The sequence below is a fragment of the Anopheles cruzii genome, chromosome 3 (assembly GCF_943734635.1).
Source record: "Anopheles cruzii chromosome 3, idAnoCruzAS_RS32_06, whole genome shotgun sequence".
NCBI classification, from domain to species: domain Eukaryota; kingdom Metazoa; phylum Arthropoda; class Insecta; order Diptera; family Culicidae; genus Anopheles; species Anopheles cruzii.
Window position 1 is genome coordinate 58253912 of NC_069145.1, and position 23378 is coordinate 58277289.

The 23378-nt window shown below is 48.7% G+C and overlaps 1 protein-coding gene across 1 annotated transcript; it reads left to right on the plus strand.

Annotated features, from left to right (window-relative positions):
* The first annotated feature begins 3279 nt into the window (after positions 1-3279).
* LOC128270675 (LIM/homeobox protein Lhx2-like) lies at positions 3280-11770 on the plus strand. Its single transcript, XM_053008087.1, has 5 exons — positions 3280-3296; positions 3590-3790; positions 4112-4410; positions 9628-9866; positions 11549-11770. The coding sequence occupies exons 1-5, from the start codon at positions 3280-3282 to the stop codon at positions 11768-11770; spliced, it is 978 nt and encodes a 325-aa protein (XP_052864047.1).
* The last annotated feature ends 11608 nt before the right edge of the window (positions 11771-23378 follow it).

Below are 23378 nucleotides of genomic sequence, written 5' to 3' on the forward strand. Positions count from 1 at the left end.
TGCAACTGGCTTTATGAAACGGTTTTTCCACCGCGCTCGATCGTTGGCTTCTCGGCCATTGTGGCATCTTACATTTTTGGGGAGCCTTTCTGAGTGTTTCTGTAGCGCCCATTTCTGTCTGTTTCTCCTTTTTGCTTGCGCAGATTCTTGGCCGGGACTCCCGGCTCTGCCGGCAGCCGGGCCGGCCATGTTTTTGGGCCGATCAGAATGATGCTCGTACCGTAACGGTTAACCGATCGATCCCGCCGCTGATGCCCGTGGTTTGTGGCGGAATAAATTTTTCACAAAACAATAAAATAAAATAAAATTGTTTAAAAATTCATACAACAACCCACCGGCTCGCCGGAGGACACATAAACATAAAAACGGGGAGAAACATGAAGGAGTCCCGGACCTTGACGGGTGCAGCAGACAGGGGTGCGGCACAGGAAGACCGAATCGAATCCCATTGAACGGCGGCAGTCGCAAGCGGACGCGAATCGCGAACCAGCTTTATTGATTCTGAGAATTTTTTCTCCTGACTTCGATTTTCTTCTCCCCATTGGCCTTAGATCGTGTGTGTCTGGAGCAAGGTTGGAGGCTGCGCGAAGGGGCCGGCAAGCGAGGGGCATTCAAGATGTTCACTGTCCCTGCTGCTGCTGCTGCTGCTGTTGTTGGATTGCAATCGCAACAAAACGTTTTCATTGCATCGTCTTCGTTCGCTTCTGCGACGACGACGACGACGAAGCGCAGCGCAGCGCATCCTGTCCCGTGAGTTTTTGTCTTCATTTTCCTGGCGCGGGCGCGCGGACTTATGCGCGGACCAACGCTGAGCCCTTGTTTCTTTGGGCTTCGAATCGCGTCTCTCGAAAATGGTGACATTTTCGACGGAGAAACGGGGCAGACGTCGCTGCGGCCCCAAACCCAAATCGGATCCCCTGGGTTGTCTTGTCGGGCCCAAAAAAGGGAAGCATCTGCGGCCCTGGTCTGCTTGCGGTAAATGTCCGTTACCATGGTCGGAGGTTGGAACGCGGGGAGCAGAACCATTGTTTGCAAAACAAGTCGTTCGCTGCTGCCACGGGAACGGTCAAGAATGCACACCGGAGCCAACGGGAACGACAGGACTCCATTGTATCGGAGAAAAGTTTCGTAGAAATCGCACTAAACTGCCCCGGGTCTGCGTTGGTATTGCCGCGCTGTTATCAGCTGGCAAACGGGTTCGGCTCGGGACACATTCCCGGAACACACACAGGTCGTTTGTGCCTTTGCTGCGCATCGCTTGCAATTGCAGCTCGTGTTTGGTTGGTCCACAATCGATTGAATGGACTCATGCATGATTTATCGTGAATTTTCTTTTCGACCGCCCGGCACTTGACATTTGGGTCCACATTTTATGGACCTTCACATCGACGGGTTGGCCGACGGTTGAGGAGGATTTGAAAAGGAAGTCAACTTCAAAAACAACACAAAAATCACCCCAGGAAGCAGCAAGCCCAACATGGCGGAGGTCACGTTTTCGTTCCATCACGGGAGGCGACATTCGACAGAAACGAGTTTCTTGCCGGCCATTCGCTTCGGCCATTCGACCCCAAAAGGACACATGAATCATGGCACATTCGTCATGGAGGTCGATTTGCTTCGTTCCCATTTTATTCAACTTTTAAATGGCGCGCGCCTTTCAACGTCCGGCAGCGTGCGTGGAATGCGTGGCCGGTTGCAGGCGGAAGTTGAGCCACTTGGAGGACCGCGCACCCGCGCACCACCGGAGGCCACCGGGCTGGGGACGAGTTTCGCGGGTTTGTCGGTGGTCGTGGTCATAAATTTTTCAACACTTTCAACCCTCACTGCTTCCTTGTTTGGGCAACAGCAAACCCGCTACACGTGTGAGTTAACGGTTTCCGCGATGACCGCGTTACTCATCAACTCGCGAATCGGAAGGCCCCATGATCATTCCACGTACGATTTGAGTCTCCGACCGATCGTCGATGATTCTTTGTCTTCCGATGGAAAAAGGGGGTAAATTTGCGGAAAATTCACACACGCCTTTGAATGAACGTTTTCGAAGGAATGGAAATGGGCGTCAAAGTCAAAGATAAAGACTTTTGACGATCCATCTAAAATAATAAAATTATGACTATCTTCTGAGCTTTCTTCAGAGCCATTTGCATGTTTTTGATCGATGATGTAATGTCATGTCTGTCAATGTTATCCCATGAGTTGATGTTGTTTTAGATTGCAAGCTTACATTTAAGGATTATTATGTGGAGATAGCCAGCAGATCATATAGATAGTTTTTTTCTTTTTTGAACTCTCAAAATGGATCCACTTTCCATCCCCAATCACGATCTGATAGAGAAATGACTTCCTTTTATACCTGGCGAGCGGAATATTTGGTTTTTCGGTTTTCCTACTGTCTTTCGTTCAGCTCATGTGGCCCCCATTTTCCAACTTTCTGAATCTTCCAGGGTTTTCAAACGAAGGGTTGTGGCGTATTGAGACATATTAAGCTGATCCACGAATTGTTGTAGCTCGTTCGTGTCATTTTCGTCCAAAAGTTTTTGTTGATCGATGAAATGATCCATGATGGCGTCCACGACCTTTTTTAGTGTCCACCAAAGCTTTTTGTTTAGTCAAAATCGCCATGTTTAAATTGTTTAAACCACTTAAAGCACTGGGATCTCCAAAAACAAGCTTCGACATGCATTTAATGCTATTCTGTATCAGTTTTCTTCACCAGGAAGCAGAAAAACAATGAGCTCCGCAAAAGGTCCGCAAAAGGAGCTCCCAAAGGTCAACATGGCCTCTCCAGAGATAAGTTGCAAACTAATTTTTTTTGTCGACATGAAATCATTTGCCTGATGTCAAAACAAAGCAAAGTTACCAAAAATGCATATCTAGGAGGACCAAATTGACAGTTAGAAGCATCTGTTTACAAATCTCCTTTTAAAGGATTGGACCTGATAACTGTTCAATTTGATGTCCATTTCTTGCTAGCCAAAGTTCTCCTGTCCGCACTTGAGCGGATTATAAGAAGGCGTCTTATGTAGGAGTTGGATGTCTACCATAGTCAATCGTCCTCTAGTCATGGCCCAGTATCCTTCCTATGCCACATTGCCGGAACATATAATCGCGCTTCGTCGGTATTGAACATTGGCATGTTCATTAACCAGTGCAAGAAAGGTACCTGATTTTTCTCGTCCTGGCGTGCACTTTGTACTTTGTTCTGGCGTCTTTATTGTAAAGTCTTTGTATCTAATTTTCAGTGTTTCAGGTCACTTGACCTGTTGACCGAAATAAATAATGAGAACACAGACAAGGTAAGAGATGGATGCATAGTAAAGTATCACTTTTTGAATGAACTAGGTAAACTCCAGAATGAAAAATAGATAATCCTGTAGGTTTAGTTGGAAAAACGGTACCAAAAGTGGACCGCATTCAATTAAATTCGGGCGAATAGCGGGTCGAACTTCTCCTGAACTTCCTCGACTGTCGAGTCAGGTTTTGGGTATTGCTTGTTCATTATTGTACCTTTTTGTTGCTCTATCACTGTATTTTATGATGTATTGATGTTTGTTTTATCCCTCTGATGATCCTTCTCGCTCGCTTGTAGACACTTTTCCGCTCGACGATGTGCCCGCTGTCGGAACGGTATCAGTGCCTCGGACCTGGTGATGCGTGCCAAGGACCTGATATTCCACGTAAACTGCTTCTCCTGCCTCGTCTGCGGTCAGCTCCTGCGCGGTGGCGACACGGCCGGCATCCGTGATGGGCGCGTGTTTTGCGGGGAACACTATGAGTCCGAAGTGTTAAGGTGAGTGGACTGATAAAGTTGTGAATCTATCGTCCTAGCCAGCCAGCTGAGCAGCTGAGGCATGTTGTAATCGCATAAAATCACTTTCTGTGTCTTCTCTCTCTCTCTCTCTTTTCCTCTTTCTGGTTTGGTGTCGTTCCTCTAATTTCTTGTTCGCTCTTCCTACCATCCCACTCGAACGATCAAACCGTTCCTTGACTCCTTGGAATCCTTCTCGGACTGCTTCCTCTGCTTCACCGTCCGATCGGTTCGATAACGGTTCCACTCGTTGGCGTGGGCAAAACACGCACACCCAACCCGATCCGAATCACCACCCACCAGTGAACCAGAAACCATTTCGCCGCAGTTTTTCCCCGTAACGACCGCGGCCGGTCATGGGCTGGCGGGGCAGACGCCATCGCAGAAAGGACGACCGCGGAAGCGCAAGCTGCCCACGCCTCAACCACCTCAGGTCCTGCTCGAGCCGGGGCCACACCAGCAGCAGCACCCGCCATGTCCTGGCCAGCAGCAGCAACCACCATCTTCGGCGGTGCCTCCGCCACAACCACAAGCACCTCAACTGCAGTCCACCCCACCGCAGGGCCTGGAAGCGCTCGATGCCGGTACGCCACTGCGCCTCGGTAAGTCCCCCCGGGGCCAACGCCGATCTTTGGCCCGATGCTCACGTTTCGTGAGCGTCTTATCGTATTGCCGCTTCGCTTCGTTTTTCGCCATTTACTCTTACATTTTATCCCTTTTTCGCTCTTCTTTTATTGGGAGCGATCCCACGGTGCTCGGGTTTCGCACCGCCTGATAGGAGGTGGCCCAACCTTGAACGGTGTGTGCCCTTCCCTCCTCGAAGCATTATGTGTTCATTGTTTGCTTCACAGAACACGAAAACAATCACGCCAACACTTACGTGACTTTGGCCCCGATAAGTTTTGACCGATAAAAGTGAAGTTGGTTCGCAACCTTTTTCCTCCTGTGGACCCAAGGATAGGTGCAGAATCTCGACTACTCGGTGTGTTTTTGGTGGCACAACACGAACCTTGCCTCAAGGGCCGTCGAGAGCGCGTTGAGTGGAACGTGTCTTTTCGGTCAACGAAATGACGACGGGGATGAGTCATTCTTAGGGCCACCGGGAAGGGCGTCGAATCCGTGTGATGTTGAGCCTCCAGTAAGCGCGACTGTCAGGTTTCGCGTACGCCCATGGAGCCCACTCAGTTCCTGCTGGGGTCTGCTCTGCTGTTTCCAGACCTCCATCCAGGTGGCGCCAATCCTCCAGGGAGGCAATCAACGCAACGGTTTATTGCTGAACGGTTTCTTCTAGCCCCGTTTCGTTTCGTTCCCCGCTCTGTTTCGCATTTCAATCACGTGTCACAATCTGCTGTGGCTCCGGCATGCACCATGTCGACGGCAGCCGAACATGGTGGGCCTGTCGCGCGCCCAACAACCTTCGGACCCCACCGGATGTTGTAGCGGATGCAGAGGAGCCGGGTTTTAGCCGGCAGCAGCACCAGCAGCAATTAGAAATGGTCTGCGTGTCCATTTTTGAAATCGGCACGCACACTGGCGGGCGCACCACCCAGGAGTGTGTCCTCCAGAGAATACTAGTCCGGTCCGGATGGGGTTGGGGATGGCAGTTTCCGGCAATCATTCCCACCCATTGGAATAGTTCACACTCGCGTTGCGCACCCGACGGTTGTGGTTGTTGCTGCCGCAGACCGCCACCGAAGGGCCCCGGGAGGATTGCTTAAGTTAAGTTGTAAGATAACGCTCTAGACACACACGAAATCACCCGGGGGCCCGTACGCCAGGGCCAGAGCGTTGTCCCGAGCGGTGGCATTCGTTTGATGCCAGCTTTGGTCATCCGTTCCGTTGTTTCTGCACGGCGAACGAAAACGGGGCTTTGTATGCAAAGGATGTTGACACCGTGCCGTTTGTGTTGATCCTAACCATATGAGATCGTCTGTTTCGATGATAAAAATCGTCAAAATCGGGATCTTCATGCCCTATTTTTATCAATTTATCAATTTAGATCTGTGATTTTATGTCAATAGAATGTCAGGGTTTGAAAAGGTTGATTTTATAAGGAATTTTTTCTTAGGATTATTATTTATTACATTGTTTTGGCTAACGGGTTTCCAAGTGTTCAAGGATTAGCTTTGTCCTGTTAATGGATTTTTGGTTGTTCCTCAAAGTCATTTGAAAATTGAGCCATGTTTGAGTGTGAGAAGGTGAAGGGGGTTGGTAAAATGTGTTTTAGTTTCGATAGAAATTAATTGGCTGGAATAACCAAAAAATAATTGACTTTCCGTTGCAGCTTTGAAGCTTGAACGTGTAATTCACTTGATGATGATGACTTATAATGAATTTCCAGAGAATGTTTAATAGCCTAAACATGAAATAATGAAAAATCAAACATAATAACAATTCTATGAAAAGAACCAAACCAAAAAGACACGAATCATGCACCGGAAAATTGCACCAAAATATTTGGCAAGCGATAATACTGAAATATTGCCAAAAATATTGTTTCATCGTATCATCATGGCACCCATACAAACGTAACGTAAAATTCAGTATAATTCAAGTTATTTTCGACCAAATCGGAACAAACAAGTCACCGCGAAGCCCGATTGTCTGAATCTGAGGAGCGACGGGAAGCGAGAAGGGAAGCCGATCAGATACGTCCACCAGGAAGTCCGATCCTCTGAAACGCTGGATAATCAAGAAATGAGAATAAAATACGTCGTGGCGACGCACGCAGGGAAGAGCTAGTAAATATAATAATTACTAACTCAACAAAGAACTGTTCCTTAAGTGAAGGTTTGAAGGCATTCAAAGGTACTGGGATATACTTGAGATCAACTAAAATTGAGTTGATTCAACAGGATAATGTGGGAAGCTTTTAAGTGTTTTAAGAGTTTGAACTTTGTTTCAAATTGCGAACTAGAAAATAGTATATCCCACAAAATAAGAATGACAACGGCTATCAGATATCCTTTAAAGCGAAGCGAATGTTCCCCGTTCTCTGATTGACATGTTACATCGAGGTCTGCCAATGCGAAGAAAGGTAGTAAACAGCCTCTGGCCGGTGTGAGTGCGATAGTGAGTAATTGGTTTAATATTGAGTTCGTTCTTCCCGATCGTTAGATCGCATCCGCAAACTCGAGCCGGTCGGAAAAGCACGCCAATTATGCAGCTTGATCCCTGCGGGTCATGATCCGATTGTCGGTTTGCCGTTTGCCCACCAACTAGCGTTGTTCCAAATTATCCGTGGCCCTACCGTCGTCGCTTCTACTACGCTCACTATCGCCGTTGTTAGCAATTCGCTGCTAGCTCTTTGAGTAGCTGGAGCCCTTTAAGAATGGTGGCGCGCCGGCTCGGGTCACTCGAAAGACTCGCGTGCCCACGATTGGTTGGTCCAAAACATCATCATCATCATCGTGAGCTGCACGACATACGCTCGATCGAGATCAGCGCTAGCTGGTGCTGAGCCCGTACGAAAGCGGAACGAAACCCGTTGTCCTGCTCTTGCCTGGTGGCCGGAAACGCCGAGACGAGAAAGGCTCGAGGGTGACTGCGCTCTGCATCATTAAATTAAAATAAATCACTCATACTTCCCATTATGCTAATGATTTGTGGTGCATCGCATCCCCATTTCGGGCCATAATTAGTTCGGGAAGCGGGAAGTGGCGGTGCGAGCGCCACCGGACTCTCTGGGCATCCCTGGGCTTATGCAAAAAAAGGCGGCGATGCCGAAAGGCGAAAGTGTGCAAATGATGCTTTCGGCACCCGGCATCAGTGCGCCGATCACCGCAAAAGGGTGAGGTGGAAAACAAACCCGACACACCGAACGACCCCGGCAGTGGAAGTTTGGGAAGAGCATAAATAAGCATAGTCGCCGTCGAAAACGGGAGTAACACGCGGGGGTTGCTGTAAAAAGATCGGCAAAATATAATAGCGCCCAACCGCGGGTACCGCGAAATCGTAACGAAGGCTTTCGGGGAAGCCGTTACCACCGGTCCGTGTTGGCCCTTTTGTCGGAAGGCGGAAGGCCTCAGAAGTATGGCACCGGATCCCACGATTCGGTGGGCGTCAAGACACGATCCTCACGCGGTCGCCGGTCGTGAAATCATCATCAGCGAAGGCCCAGCGAAGCGAGGAGATCGTGCTAAAGTTATGAGCCGTCGACGGGGGCGATGCTACGTCTTCATTAAAAGAGCATAAAACATAAAAAAGGTATTATTAGGCGCCGATGCGGGAAAAGTGAGAACGAAGTGAGCGGGCGCAGGGCGATGCCTCGGATAAGGTCTCCTCCGTTGGGCTTGGGCTCCAGGTTATGTCACTTCTTTGCCTATGTTACTCACAAAGTAACGAACTACGCGAAAGTCAAACGAAAGCCCTACATTGCTCCTGTTTCCCTTTCGCACAACGGCCAATGGTTTATGGTCGCATTAAGCAGCATTTTCCGTCGCAAAACTTACAGGACCATAACAAATGATGCAGTTTGCGCGGAGATTAGCATTGCAACACCCTTACAATAATTTGCATTCGACGTACGGGGCTGTGGTGCATAAAAGGGCCATCTCTAAGCACGGCGAAGCCTCCCGAAGTAAGCAGAACGCTCGGCGAACGAACGCTCACAGATCATCTTTGGAGGCTTTGGCCTTTCGGAAGCATCCAAAGGGTGTTCAGAGGGTTCTCCGAGTTGCAGTTAATCAGTTCGTCTGAGTTTCCAAGAAAACCTACCAACCTACGGCCCGGTCTTTCAGCTGCCAGTTACCAGGTTTTAGCGCTGCACCGCAGCATAACAACGGCTAATTTCGGATAAATATCCGGACCACCGACGGGCGGCACTACCGCTCGACTGCATGGCCGATGCATTCACGGGGAGAAACACAAGCGGAATGATAAATAAAGTAACGAAAACCACGCCCGTGCAGCCAATCAATGCAAATCCGCCCGAGTTGCCCGTGAGTCGAGCCCCGTAATGGGCCACAGGAGCTGCCGGAGCTGCCGAAGCTGTGTGCGCTTCTGAGAACTCCTCCACCGGTTATGCTGGGAACGGATGGGTGCCGATTCCACCCTCAGCTTAATTTGAGGGCCAATTCTACGCCGCCACTAAAAGCCGCCTCTTCAATGGGCGCACTCGAGGGTGCAACAATTTTGTATGTAAACTATTTGCACTGCTTCGGCACTCGGGCTCAGCACAAACAATAGGCGTCGGTCGGTCGGTCGGGGAGCTGCTTGAGATCGCGATTGCGACGAGCGCGCCAACAAGTTACAACAATTAAAAACAAATAGTAACGCCGTTCGCGGCCGGCGGCCTGACGTTCAATAAACAACCTGCCCACCACGGCCTGCGTCACAGAGGGTCGTAAATGCACGTTGCACCGGCACAATTATTTAGTCCGGGCCACCGAGGCCTGCCAACTTCTTTGCAGGTGTAAGAAGAAGCGGTAAGAAAGTATGCTAAACATGCCGTCGTCGTCGTCGTCGTCGTTGTCGTCGCTCCATCCGAACCCTGGGCATGGGCATGCAGATGGAGTCGCGCTCAAATAAATCGTTTTGTTTTCCACAAACACCGTGCACCGTCACCGGGGAGCGCGGGTTTTCCCGTCACGGCCGCGAACCGACTCGTGGAAAATTAGTCGCTTCCGATGGGAGATTCATGTTGGCGCGATGTTCAGGGAGCCGGGAGCCGAACGATTGGCATGCAAACCGGCATGAGTCGGCGGAGAAGTCGGAGGCTCATAAACTCTCGCCCGCGCGCCGTTTTGCGCCTGTTTTGCTGCTCGGTGGTGTGACTTTTATTTATTTCTTTTTATTCTCTCTCTCTGCCTGCTCCACAGATCTTCTTCACAAGGAGCTGAACGTGAACAGCTTGGATTTGTCCACGTACGACGGCAGCCAGTCGCCCGGTTCCGGCGGAACGCTGACGCCCAACTGTCGCACGAAGCGAATGCGCACCTCGTTCAAGCACCACCAGCTGCGGACGATGAAGTCGTACTTTGCCATCAATCAGAACCCGGACGCGAAGGACCTGAAGCAGTTGGCCCAGAAGACGGGCCTGTCCAAGCGGGTGCTGCAGGTGAGGGGAGCCGGCCGCGGATGTTAACGCTTTGTTGCAACACCCACCGTTTTGGTGCTGATTACATGTTTTTATGAAAGGCGACGGCTGCGGTAACGAATGCAACGATTAGCGCATTCTTGGCTTTTTAACTTCCGACTACGCGACTTTTAAAATGTCAAACTTCATTCTGAAAATTGCTCAAATATTTAGTAAAACCTTTGACATTTACGACAATATACGCTACGTAGAAAATTGGGAAATATTAAAAACTTATTTCCAAAGTTGTGAGTCTTTAACTCAAACTGTACGAAAATTGAAATGCTCATTTCATTTAAGATTTTTTCTTCCTCAGTGGTTATGTCGATTAGCAGAATTGTCGTTTTTGGGACACGTTGTTCAAGAGAGGCCAATGCACCCAAAACGAGTGACTGTGACTGTTATTTAAGTCTGGTGGAACCATTGATCCATTTTTCTTTGAAAATTAAGAAGAAACCGTAACTGTCGATGCAGTACACTACCGAGAAATGTTGGTTGATTTGTTCTTCGGCGAAATTAAAGCTGAAAACTTGGTTGACATTTGGTTTCAAACACTAGATGGACCACCCTATAAAATTTAAACGGTCAGCGTTTTTTTTATAAATAATGGCACGGGCTGTAAAATAATGATTAGGGCAACACGGAAATAAGATAAAACATGATCATTAAACTGTTTAATAGCGTACGCGTTCTCTTTAAAATCTTAGCCCTTTTGGAGCAATATCAACGCTGCTGGTTAGAGGCTTCGGAATGTGCATTGAAATTATATCATACTACTGTGGCAAAAAATAACGAGAATTTGCTTATAACTTCAAATCTTTGTTCTTTTAAATTCATTTAATCGTCTTCAAAGTAGTAGGTGCTTGCGAAACAATGTGAGTCGAGTTTGCGTCGCAATGATCACTGAAAATGTGTTATGCCAAAACGTTTTTAGTACCAAACGACATTTCACTTTTCGGAGGCCCAAATAATCATTCAAAAAAGATTCCATTGATCCTTTCGATATTCCAACAAAGTCAGTAAGATCTCGGACCATCACTCACTCATGCTCATGGACCTCGGACTCATCAGTTGATGTTGATGGTAGCCCTGATCGTGCCTTATTTCGAATGTTTTCCCGACCCTCTTTAAAGATTTTGTACCACTTATAAACTCTTGTTTTCGATAGAGTTTGCTCACCGAAGGGCTATTGCAATATTTTCACACCTTATTGGCAGCAGAAATTCAATTCCTCACATAAAATGTAACGGAACTGCGTTGCTGAACAGTTTCGGACATTATGAAAAACGAAGAATTTACTTTTAGTTGTTTACAAAAGGATCGCAAATACTGATTAGTATTTTGACGTATAGTATGACACAGATGTCGGTGACAATGATGCGTACTTAGAAATGAGAGCATTTGTCTCTACTGCATTCATAAAAAAGTACCAAACCAAAACTCTCCTAACCTTTTGGCCACAGTGATATTAACACCGTTTTGGATTAATTACATGTACGAATCAAACTTTCTGCGATCCTCTTCAAAACTTCCATTTTTTTGTATTTTAAACATTCTCTCATCGCCGAGATTCAAATAAACGTTTACCTATACGCTTACCTGTTACCCCAACTGAACGTGAAACATGAAACATAATTCCGGTTCGCCAAACGCTCTCGTTTTAGGTGTGGTTTCAGAACGCGCGCGCCAAGTGGCGGCGCAACGTGATGCGCCAGGACGGAGTGATGGGCCCGGGGAATCCGGGCCAAACGCTGACCGGGCTCCCGTCGATAGCGACCGCCACGCTGCACCACCACACCGGCCACCCGAACGATACCGTGCACGACCTCTCCTCGACGCAGGTCCTCGAGGAGATGCATAACATGACGTTCGCCGAGCTGTACTGACACAATCTGATGATCAAGAACATGATCCTGTCGAATGTGATAAAATTGTCGCGGCCCGGGCCGGAGGGGGCCCGTGGTGACGATTGTGCGTTGCACGGTAGCGTCACCATCGATCCGCAGCCGCAACACTCTCAGCACCTTCAACAGCAGCAGCAGCCCGCGGGACCATCGGTGTCGGAAGGTGTCAACATAAGGTGCCTGTCGGAGGAAGACATCACCGGTGGCGGATCGTTGCTGGATGCGTTCGAAACGGCTTCACACGGCGACTGGTCATCAATTGCCGGCATCGATGGGACCAGCTGCGCCTCACCGATTGGTGACGAAACGTAGAGCCCAGATCCCATTGACCCACATCCACCCGACCCCCGAGGAGTGATGGTTATTTTCCACCGAGAGCCACTTACGGTGAACGTGCAATTAGCTCCTCGTGCTCCGTGCAGCGTGATAAGCAACGTTTATCGTTATTGTTTCGATCTCCATTATCATCGGCATTAAACGGAATGCTTTTTGATAAGGGAGCAGATCGAAAAAAGAACGCGTTGGGACTCCCGGGCGGCCTGGGATTCGAGCGGAGGTGCAGGTGTTCAAGAAAGGGGATGTGTTGGGCGTGTTGTATGGCCATCACCATTACCGTCCCTCCGCTCCGCTAGGCGGTTGGCATCATAATGGAAAGCAAATTTTCACAATGTGTGTGACGGACGGGGTGTGGAAAATCCCCGGTCTGCTCCAGCTTTTCCGCCCGTCCGAGCTCCGAGAAGTGTAGCCAGAAACAACAAACTCATGTTCCGCTGTTGTTACCCGTTTAGTCGCTCGCTCGCTCACGGGTGGCCCCTCCCGGATGGCCCCGAATGCAGTTGTTTGCATTGCAATGCAACGTAACGACCTCACCCGATAATCACCAGGTGCGAGTGGGACGAGACGGGGCGGGCCGGGTCGGTCCGGGACTTGTAATTAATTAATTCGATAAACAAACAAACAGACGATTAGCAGTGACGCGAAAGTGTGAACCGCGCGCAGGGATCGCGAAACGCCCGCAACCGGTGGTTAGGGCGGTCTCGGTCGGTCAGCACCAGCAGGCGCTGTGATGCGAAACAAAATGGCACCCCGCGCCGTGTTTGATTAAAGGAGACACGCGGAGGGACTCCCGAAGTGGCGTAGGTAGCAGACGGCACGTCAAAGTTTGAGCAGAAATTCGGATCCATTCTTAAGCGAGGCACTAAGCGCTGTGAAAGATTACCAAGCGAACGAAAGACTTCAACTCCACGATAAGCGACGAACGTCCGAATCGATCGAACCCTTCATTGAACAATTTTATCACCGATCGCTCCTTTAAACCGTAATTTACTCACGTTGGCGCATTGTTGTGTTGCAACAATTAACAGAATAAAGTTTCGCGAGCGATCGATGCGAAAAGTACAAATTACGGTAACAAATGACCGGCTCATCTGAACCAATTGAAAACGAGCCCCGAAAAAGAGCCCCGTTCCGTTCGTTGACAGCAAAGTTCTCGCATCGCGCAAGGGTCCGTATTAATTAGGTTTGACTTCTTGGCCCGCGCCGTTGCCGTTGTTTAATGCTTGCCCAATCGACCGGCGGGTGGTAAATCAATTACGATGAACCGGACCACAGGCCTCCGAGGATTTAATTACTTTGTCGAACAGCCTCCTCGTCGTCGTCGGAGTAGCCGATTTTAATGAACTACTAACACCCACCGAAGCGGGAGCCAGTTTTTGAGAGACCCAGGCAGCCAGTATTGATGATATTCATTCGCCGAAGCCGAAGCTCACCGATCACCACCACAGCTTCATGAGCGCCGCCATGACGATCCCCTTCTTCTTCGCGTCTGTGCCCTTTCGCCGCACGGCGCACAGATACAAATCTTATTATCCAATTAAAGACCAATTATCGACCAACAACAAGCGGACCTCGCGACCCAAAACGTTGTTCAGCAAAGTGTGAATAATGTCCCCCGTCGCTTGGCTTGAGATTGAGATGCAAAACTGTGCCCCCCCCCCTCCACCCACGACAGGTCCAGCTTTGAAGGCGCGGAATTCGCGGTGCTTGACAGGTGTTCAATCTGCGGATCGTGAGCATTGAGCGGAACAAATAGATCAAGCGGTCTTAGCGTGGTGTTTAGAACCTTTGAGGGACATGATTACTGACACTAAGCACCGGGGGAGCTCGAGACGTCGTTGCGTTGCTTTTGAGACGTTTTGACGGGTCCCGGAACTCACGGAATTTTACGTGTTAATTATATGCGGCCAGAAAGCAAATCTTGGAGCGAAATAAATCACTCGCTCGGATGCATTGTCTCAAAAATCGGGAAAATTGACACACACCAAGGATACGGTGCACAGACTATTTGGAATCGGCAATTACAACTAGAGAACACGGTAATGAAAATTACCGCTGATTGCATGCCTGCTCCCGCCTAAAGCGATAAACACACATTAACGGCCACTATACAATTTCATGTAAATTCGCGACTCGGCGCAGCGTGTCAGACAAATGCGGTCCATAACATTAACATTTTTGCGAATAAAATGCGCAAATTGCTGCTTGGTAACGGCGGCGAAACAGTAGCAGGGAACAGGTCCAAAAGAGACCCATGGGGAACCCACCTAAAGTAGCGTTTCCTTAAGCCCCCCGCAAGAAATGGCTTACTTAGCAGAGACACCCTGATCGATGGAGTGGATCAGTGCTGGGACGGAGATCTGTCGAATGGCGCGATCGGAGGCTTCGTCCGATTGTTCACCCTCGGCTCGGGATGCTGTGCAGGGTTTCGAAAGAATCTGCTCATCCGGCCGGCGACAGTCTCGTCCGACCGACGTGTCCTCGTTAATCAGCAACCATGGAGAGCGCGCGCCGCGCACGTACGGACACGCGTCGCCTCGCTGGAATCCAGACACCCTTCCAACCAGGCCGGGCCGGGGGCTCGCAGACACGTAATTACTACCGCACGACGACGTGCAGAATGTGCAACGATGGCCCATAGCAAATGGGTCGCCGGAGAACGCGGTCACGAACGAACGGTCGGGGTCTGATAGGAAATATGTTAACAGCACGGTATGCCGCGGCTCCGAGAGACAGAGCCCGCCATCCGGCATCCCGGAGAGCACCGATCCTGAGGCTAGCTGAATACCAAAAAATCGAAACAAAACCACCAACAAACCAATAGGCACTATGTAAGATGGGGCAGTATTAAAACCGGTAGGGGGTTCTATTTAAGGCACACGAAGCCACGGAAATGTGAGTAAATGTGATTAGTAGCGACAACGGTGCACCTGCGCGCGGCGGCAGTCGGCATCGGAAGAGGAACGGAACAAAACCCGGTTCTTCTCTCGTTAACCTCAGCGCGAAACGTGAACGTAAATTAGCGTGTAAAAAGTAACGTGTATCAGTAGACAGATGTATAGATTGTAGTAAACAATTTAAAATCTACCTTCAAAATGGTGTTCAATTCCTTTTTCGTTTGTTTCTAACTTTAAGTAACTGAAACGGTCTCTGTTTCATATTTCATCCGCGTTCTTTCAATGCCTCGTCCATCACCCTGACTCTATGATTCTATCCATGAATGATTCTCTTGTCTCTGTAAATTAAATCGGGTCCATGATTCTATTGTCTCTGTAAATTAAATCTTGCGGTTTTTAAACAACATTTGTGACCTAACTACAACAACAAAACATATGACTACTTTAATGAAAGTTAGCTACTACTTTCACTCATCTTTCAGATAATCAACGGGTTTCGTGTCGATAAAACTCCGCATCTTTAGAAGCGATCAACTCAGAGACCTATTTCTCAATACTTTCATAAGAAGTGAACCGTTGGGGTTCCAAATCGCTACTTATGCAACGAAACAAATACTAGTCCGAAAGAGCATTATCTGATGATCTGATTTTCGGGATAGATTTTGACCGGTTTTGCGATGTGGCGTCATTCGTTGTCATTTTGAAAAATTAGCTCATCATTCACCATGGCTTTCCAGGCTTTTTGCATCTAGGATTCTCGTAATAACTCCCCTTTTCATCACTAGTGAAGATTCGGTACAAAAAGCCCTTTCTTTTCTGCAGTGCAAGAAGAAATTTGCAAATGGTTTTCCTTCTTTTAATGTCTCTTTCCTTCAACTCATGTGGAACCCATAAGACCTTTGAGAATAATCAGGCGATGAGAAACTGTCGTGTGGTCAACTCCTACGATTTCTGCAAGTTCTTTTTGCATTTGACATGCATTTCGATCGAGCTGCCAATTCTTCAAAATCAACCTTTTTTGACTGTTTTCAGAAGCATTTTCACCATAAAACATCCATTTTTCGATGATGACTTCGGTAGTAGTAGTTTTCTTCATATTGAAGTAAAGAAAAAGTACTCCCCGCGAAAACACTTAATCAGGAATAAAACTCGACATTTTCAGATGCTTAACAAAGGGTTTACACTTCAACCAAAAACCCTATACTGCGTTACCCTGCAGTAGCTATTAAACGCATATTTCATTTTAAAATGTTGTGGCATTTAGTGAGTAATGTCAGCTATTGTAAAACCGCAAGAATTAATTTGCACTCCTAATATATTACCGAAAAAACCAAAAATGATTTGAATGAATCTGTCAGATCTCTTACCAAAACCTTCGCCACGTAATACAACCATGCTGAAACAGTAGGTAGGTTTTTGTTTAAAAAAAAACAGAGCGCAAACCCAATTCCCAGGCTTCGATGGAGCAAATATTCACCCGGAGAGCTGGCCATGCGCGTTATCGTTGTAAATAAATCGAAACCACCAGAAAAAAACAAACCGGCAGCCGGTCACGGGCCAACCTAATATCCTACTGGACACATCGCAGGACTTCGCCCGGTTCCGGAGAATGCGGACCATCTTCCGGCACACTCGGGTTCTAGCCTGCTGCTGCTTCTGCTGGCCTGGGCAAAAATTCAATATGGAATTTGCATCCAATTAAGGAATACTTTCCTCCATTTCGGCACTCCATTCGGCCGAGCCGAGCCCCGTGAGTCGTCGTGAGCGTCGCGGATCGGAGTCCCTTCAGTCCGGAGGCGGGAAAAGGGCTGCGGGCCCGAAACAATAGAGAATTATGGTGCCCGCGAGGTCACGAGAAAAGCGCCGAAATAGCGCTTCCGCGCACCGGACGCAGGCCGAGCTCGGTTGGGCTCGATATCGCGATGGAACCGTGGCTCGAATTCGTGGTAGTAGTAAAGTATTTCGATCGTGTCCGGTCGAGGGCCACTTTTTTCCCCATCTTTTTTTTGTTTGGTTGGTTTTGCTTTCCGTTTGCTTCTGCTGTTACCCGTGGGGTCACTTTTTGCATCATCTTTGCACCAGTCCGAAGCCCGAGGCGAAGGAAAGCGAACGAAGGTGTGCAAGGAGTCTTCGAAGAGAGGTCGGTGGTGCCCTGCAAAACACCACACAACCTATCTATAAATTCGCGAAACACATCACAACATACATACTCGATGAGTGAGCCCAAGTAAAGTGAGGTCCAGCACACGGATATAAAGCGAATGAGAAGAACTGAATCCAATGAAGAAGATCTTGTGGGAGCAACAAAAACAAGGAACAAAAGCTGCCCAGAAAAAACGAACATAAAGTCACATAAACTCTCAGACACACACACAAGAAGCGCGAAAATATGAACAAGGGAACAAATGAAGATTACACACGGATTCTGGGGATCGCCCCCCGAGCTTTGGCCGCTACTTCGCGCTACTCTTCGCCGTGTTGTGTTCGCCGTTTCCGAATCTTCCTTTCTGTGAGCTTCACTGACACTCTGTCGTGTTATCGCGCGATTGTGTTTTGTCTCGTCCCAGGCTTTATTTACTTCCTTTCGTATCCATCCATTCTTCGCTGGTTCTTCGGCATCTTCTGCGATGATGCGCTTTGTTTTATGCTTTTTCGCGATTTTCGCGATTTTCGAGTTATTTACATAATTGCGAAAGAATCTAAACAACGAAACGGACGGCGGCGGCTATGTAGCGAATCCGAGGAACGAAATGTTGTGTTGAGGGCAGCGAAACGGCGGGCCCAAAATGGAGTTTGAATCGAACGAAGACGAAGACGAACTTTAGATTGGGTGAAATATTGTTTAAATGAAGGCAGCTCCGAACGCTGTTCCGAACCGAAGGAACTTTTGGTTCAACCCACGGCACCCATACATAAAAGGTTATCGACAAGCAAATGGGGGAACATGCGCCAAAATCTGTCCGAAAAAATCACTCCACCGCAAGCGTGAAGCAAAGACCGGACCAATTAGCGAAATGCCGAATAATTCAATTTTTGCACCGTTTGCACCGCACCGTGGTTTCCGAATCTACCGAATTTCAGGCCAAATCTATCTCAATCGAGGCACAATGCAGAAAACAGAAACTGAAGGACACCTTTCGGCGCTGTTCGACCGTACTGGCGTGAGGATCAGTCGTGCCAGATGATCGCTTTACTGGCGGATCGAGAAAAAAAACCAGACCAGACCAGTCGTCGAGACCAGATGCCGTGACACGCTCAGCGGAAGGACATCATCCTTCGGCTACGGAACGGGCCCGACGCCCCGGTGTTCCGTGCTTTGGCACGAACGGAAGCCCAAAATTATGACAAATTATGGCGACCTGATTTACGCAATTAAAGCATTCCGAGAAGCCCATTTTGGGCTCGGTGACTTGGGTTGGAAAAAAAAATCCTAAAGAAAACAAAAACCAGAAGAATATGCCGTGCGTGGAACCGTGAGTTCGCCCTGTGCGTGTTGGACCCTTTCCCGGGCTGGGATCGGGAGTGCGCTTCCATTTACGGGCCCTTGCGCCCCGTACCAACCATTCCGGTCCGGGGTGTACCACATTGAGTTGTACGGTGGAAATATTTAAAATTTAACAAATTTGATTACTTCCTTTTGTGGGGTGCTTGGGGCGCATTTTTCCGATACCGCCCCCGGCGGCGGCGGGGCTTCCGAGGGCCGAGGAAAATTAATAAGCGAACAATTTCCGTCCTTCCATCACGGCTCATTGCTGTGATGCTGTGCTGTGCTCCTTGCGCTTGACGCTTACAGTTATTCACTCGTGGCGGCTCGTGGCGGACCACCGCAACTAAGGATGTTCCGCGCACGAACGATCCGCTTTATTTGGTACCGCCGGTACCGGTGATGTGTAAGGAAAAATCGTTTCTAGCCTTATGCGGCGGATCGCGATACGGATCGCGGGCCGGAAAGAAAAATCAGAGTCCACCGTCCACCCGAGCCGATGATCCGAGTAAGGGCCACGGGTGCATGATCGCTGATAATTGGAATTCAAATCGTACCGTTTCCGTGCGGTGAGTTTCCGCTTCGGTCGGTCGCGGATTGTTCGGTCCGTCCGATCGATCGCAAATTAAATCACGACTTCGAGGGCCCCCGATGGCAAGCGAACTGCCCTTAGAGGCCGGTGGAGAAAGAATTTTCGAACCAAAAGAACAATTGAAGTGACATTTTGTTGTTGAACATCTTTTTCTTAAGTTTGAGAAGAAAATTCAACCAAAGAAACAGACGGAAAACTAAGATGGAGTATATTAAGCTGAGCTAAATCGTCAACAGCACTGAAGGGTATCAATTTAATTCCTTCTAACACTTCTAAGGTCACTTTCATAGAATCAATTTTCAAGAAGTGTAGAGAGGTCCTAAAGCTTGCTTAATTCCCTTTATTATGTCTAAATTAATCATCAAAAACACACAAAGGAAACCATTCATTTACATTTCAAGTGAACCGACAAGCGTCTCGTCCACGGGTCTATCTCAAAAAGGATATGAAACCTTTCTCGGTACACGGAGAAAAAAAAGGGGAAAGCCACGGTCCGGCCACGGTCCATCGCTTCTGAAAATAAACATTCAAACCCCGCCACAGGTTGATGCTATAAATCTATCAACACCCGACTTCCACAGGAAGGAGTTCACATAAATTCTGCCCGACAACGGCCTCGCCTCGCCTCGTAGCGGAAGACCCAAGCAGCATTAGCAACAGCTCAATACGTCCCCGGCAAACGCCGGTAGCATCTTCGTGGGACGGTCCGCGCGCGTAAGTGGTCCTCGGAGCCCGGGTTCTGTGAGGTCTTTGGCCATACGTGGCGCGCCTTATCTGGCGACATTCTAATCCAAACTCCTTCTCACGCGCGAATGAAGAGCAAACACTCAGCAATCTCGAAAGGTCCCGCCGGGTGCGCTTCTGTTTAGAATTTCCCGAACTCGAAACAGCGCTGGCCGCTCGTAGATCATCGTTAAAGGCCGACTCGGTTCGGCAGCTAAAGGTCCGTCCAGCCCCGGGGCCCAGGTAGAAGTCGATTTCTTAATTTATATCGCTCCACGAACGAAGGAGGTGGAAAAAACTAAAACACACGACGGAACACAGCCAAGGAAGTGGACCATACATCATTTCCGAGATGGTTATCGTGCGCCTAAAAGATGCTACCGAAAATAGTTCACCACCGGGCCGGCCACTGGCTGCAGGAAGCCGACATTCCTATCTCACGGCAGGCAGCGTTAGCCGATCGATAGCGATCGATGGGAATCGACGCAAGAGAGAACCTTCGGCGAACGAAGTTGCGGCCCAGATTTGTCGCGAACGGGACAGAAACCACCAACGCGGATCGCGATCGGCGGTCCAATTCGGTTGAAATTTGCGAATCTCCATAGAAAATATGTTTAAAGAACCGAGACACGCATTGGCAGGAAACGGTGACCGACTTTGTAGACCCTTCGGTTTCGGGCTGGGAACCGGGAACCCGGGCCGCGGGTGTTAATTCCTGCCACCGTCCGGAAGGAAGCCGCGGTCCCTTGGCTCTGTAATTAACACTCTCGACGTCCGTCGACGGGGCGAGACAAACCGTTCGTTCGGTCCACGGTTCCGGTTCTGGATGCTAAAGATCGAACGCTAAGGTCATCGATTGGGGCGTTCCCAAACGGAGCGGCTTCCGTGAACGCGCCACGCTGCGAAGCGCTGACTCAGCGTGACACAGGACCGTGACTCTCCAGCAAAACTCCCAAAAGAAGGAGAAAGACGAGGAGCGAATCGATTGGCTGCGCCGAGGCCACGAAACCACGGAGTGACCAATCATTGTTTCACGTCGTTATTATGACGATTATTCAATTAATTCGCTCCCGCTGGGCAGCCCTTCCGTTTGGGCTTCGGTACGCACTGCGCCTAATCCGTGGGCTGTGGGAGTCAGCGGGGTGGGTGGCGGGGGTGGTCGAAAAGTGAAATTACACAATGGGAAAATTATAGACCCCACCGCCGTGTGTGTGTGTGTGGAGGTTCCGGCGCTCCAGCCCACAGACAGTAGCAGGTTTCGAAGGAACGGCAGGCAGGAAGCTAAGGCAGAGTCGGGCGAAAAAAAAATGGCCCCCGGTGAAGCCATAATTTGGAGGTGTCCAAAAATTTGACTGCCCACAGCTTCTGTCCGCCCTCAGCGGAGGGAAGAAACGAAAACTAACATGCGCGGTGGTCTTAATTCTACAAATTAAGACAATGAAACAGCATTCGGAGTGACGCAGCACAACATCCGTCCGGGAGCCGTCGTCAAGACGACGAATGCGAGTTAAGAACTTTGTAGCCGAAGATCCTGGCGTTCGAGATTCTGCTCCCGGCGAGCCTTCGCCAGCATTCGTCACTCGCCTCGTGCACATTAACGGTCAGTGTTGTGCAAACATTCATCAGCACAATTTGCTCGCCATGGTTTATTGAAAATTGAGGTGTTATTTATCGATAAGGGGTCGATAAATTGCGTGCCATGCTAACGCCTCAAGGGTCCGCGAACGGTGAGACCGGTGTGCCGTGGCTGTGTGTGCGCTCAAATCTATCCGCCGAACGATTTATGAGCTCCCGCGTGGTTCTGCGGCTGAAGGATTCCTGGTGGAGTTTTTAATTTATTTTTCACTCAGGCCACAGTTTTGCATACCTGGCCGCCGAACGTGTGTGTGTAAATGGAGTGCGATGCTGCTAGGTGCAGGCTTAGCTTGGCGCTTGGGATCGGTTCTTCCTGCGGGATCACCTAGAGGCAACTCGGATCTGCAATAAACACTAAATCTTCCCTTAAACTAAAAATGAATAACCCGATGCTAAATGCGTCTCGTTTTTTCTAGCTAAAATTTAAACATAGAACATAGACAGTTTAGCTACTCAATTTTTATAACAACCTTCACAAACATGTTTGCGAAATGTTTGCTTTAAGGGAAAACGGGACACAACTCTGGCTTATCCTATCAACCTGCTTCTCCGTAAAAGTAAAGCCACCTCCAGCGGGCCACGATTACGGGGAACAATATTGAAATGAATAAATAATCCAGCACCGACAACATCCCGGAGTCCGAAGGGCCGCAAAGTAAACGCCGATCGCCGATTCTACTCTGCCAACCTCCGGTGCGAAGACGATCGCGATCAGGGCCGAGGCAGGCAGATTCGATTTTATTATTTATCTTTCCCATCCCGTAGCTGCGTGGCAATCCGAGGCCCATCCGAGGCGATCCGAGGCAGTGCCGCCGGCAGGGATTGCAAAACACTTTCTCGCCCTCGCAGGAGATGAAATTGAAATAAAATATTGATATTACCACTCGAATACGTGTAAATTGTTTTATCCATTTGGCGCTTCGGGTTTGGCGCGCTCGGAGAGGTCTTCGCGGCGCCCTCCGGTGACGTATCAAGAATTTTTCGCCGGCCGGGACTCGGGCGGTGAGAAAGGATTCGCGCGAAGAAGCTACGTTGGGCCTGCGGCGGACAGAGCATTCATCTTTCGCACACCTTATGTTTGCATTGCAGCATCGTCCTACGGCGACGGTGGCGTAAGTGATAATCTCTATTCTGTGTTTTTTGTTTCCCTCGCACGTTATTGTTTGCTTTAAGCGACCAATTCGAAATGTAATCGATGCATAAATCATCGGTAAAACTCAAATAGGCTGCTTGATTTATGTGCGCACAGCAGTGCTTGGTGCTGGCCATTTGCAGCGCCCACCTTATTCGGGTGCCTTATGGGTGAATGCGTGAACCGGGCAAGGATCATCGGAACGGATTACTAATTTCGGATTGGCAACAATAATTTATTTCATGTTGATCAACCGTTATTGGTCGTGGTGATTGGCTTGTTGTCTTCGTGCTTGATGCGTGGTGGTGTGATCAACAATTTTCACCACATCCGCGGGCTACGTATATCCGATTTTTTGTGTGGCGTTATGTTGCTACACATGTCAGTGACTTATGGTGTAAATTTCGGCCATTTTGAGTAATCAGTCAATTTTTTACAGCTGTTTTTCTTAAACAAGATTTGGCTCATTTTCGATTCTTGTGTACTTCTATTTCTTTCCTTTCTTTTCTTTTACTTTCCGCTCGGTCTCGCTAGCTAGTGGAGCTATTGAAATGTAGATGGCGCTAACGTCACTCACTAGCGAACCGTGCGTGAAATGTTTCTCTGAAATATTTCAATATTTAAAAATTTCAATTGGATGAACTCTCTGGAATTGGGTGAACTCTCTGGAGTTGGGTGAATGCTCTGAAAATGAATGAAATGAACCGATGAAAACACGACGTTTCGCAGAAAAAAATTAAATTAAATTAAATTAAATTTGGCCAAATTTAGTAGGCAAAATTGAGTTGGAA

What these genes read in the sequence shown, in the direction of transcription:
- LOC128270675 (XM_053008087.1), top strand. An exon ending in CGGTACGCCACTGCGCCTCG is followed by an intron (nt 4,411 to 9,627) that starts GTAAGTCCCCCC and finishes CCTGCTCCACAG; the next exon opens with ATCTTCTTCACAAGGAGCTG. An exon ending in TGTCCAAGCGGGTGCTGCAG is followed by an intron (nt 9,867 to 11,548) that starts GTGAGGGGAGCC and finishes CTCTCGTTTTAG; the next exon opens with GTGTGGTTTCAGAACGCGCG.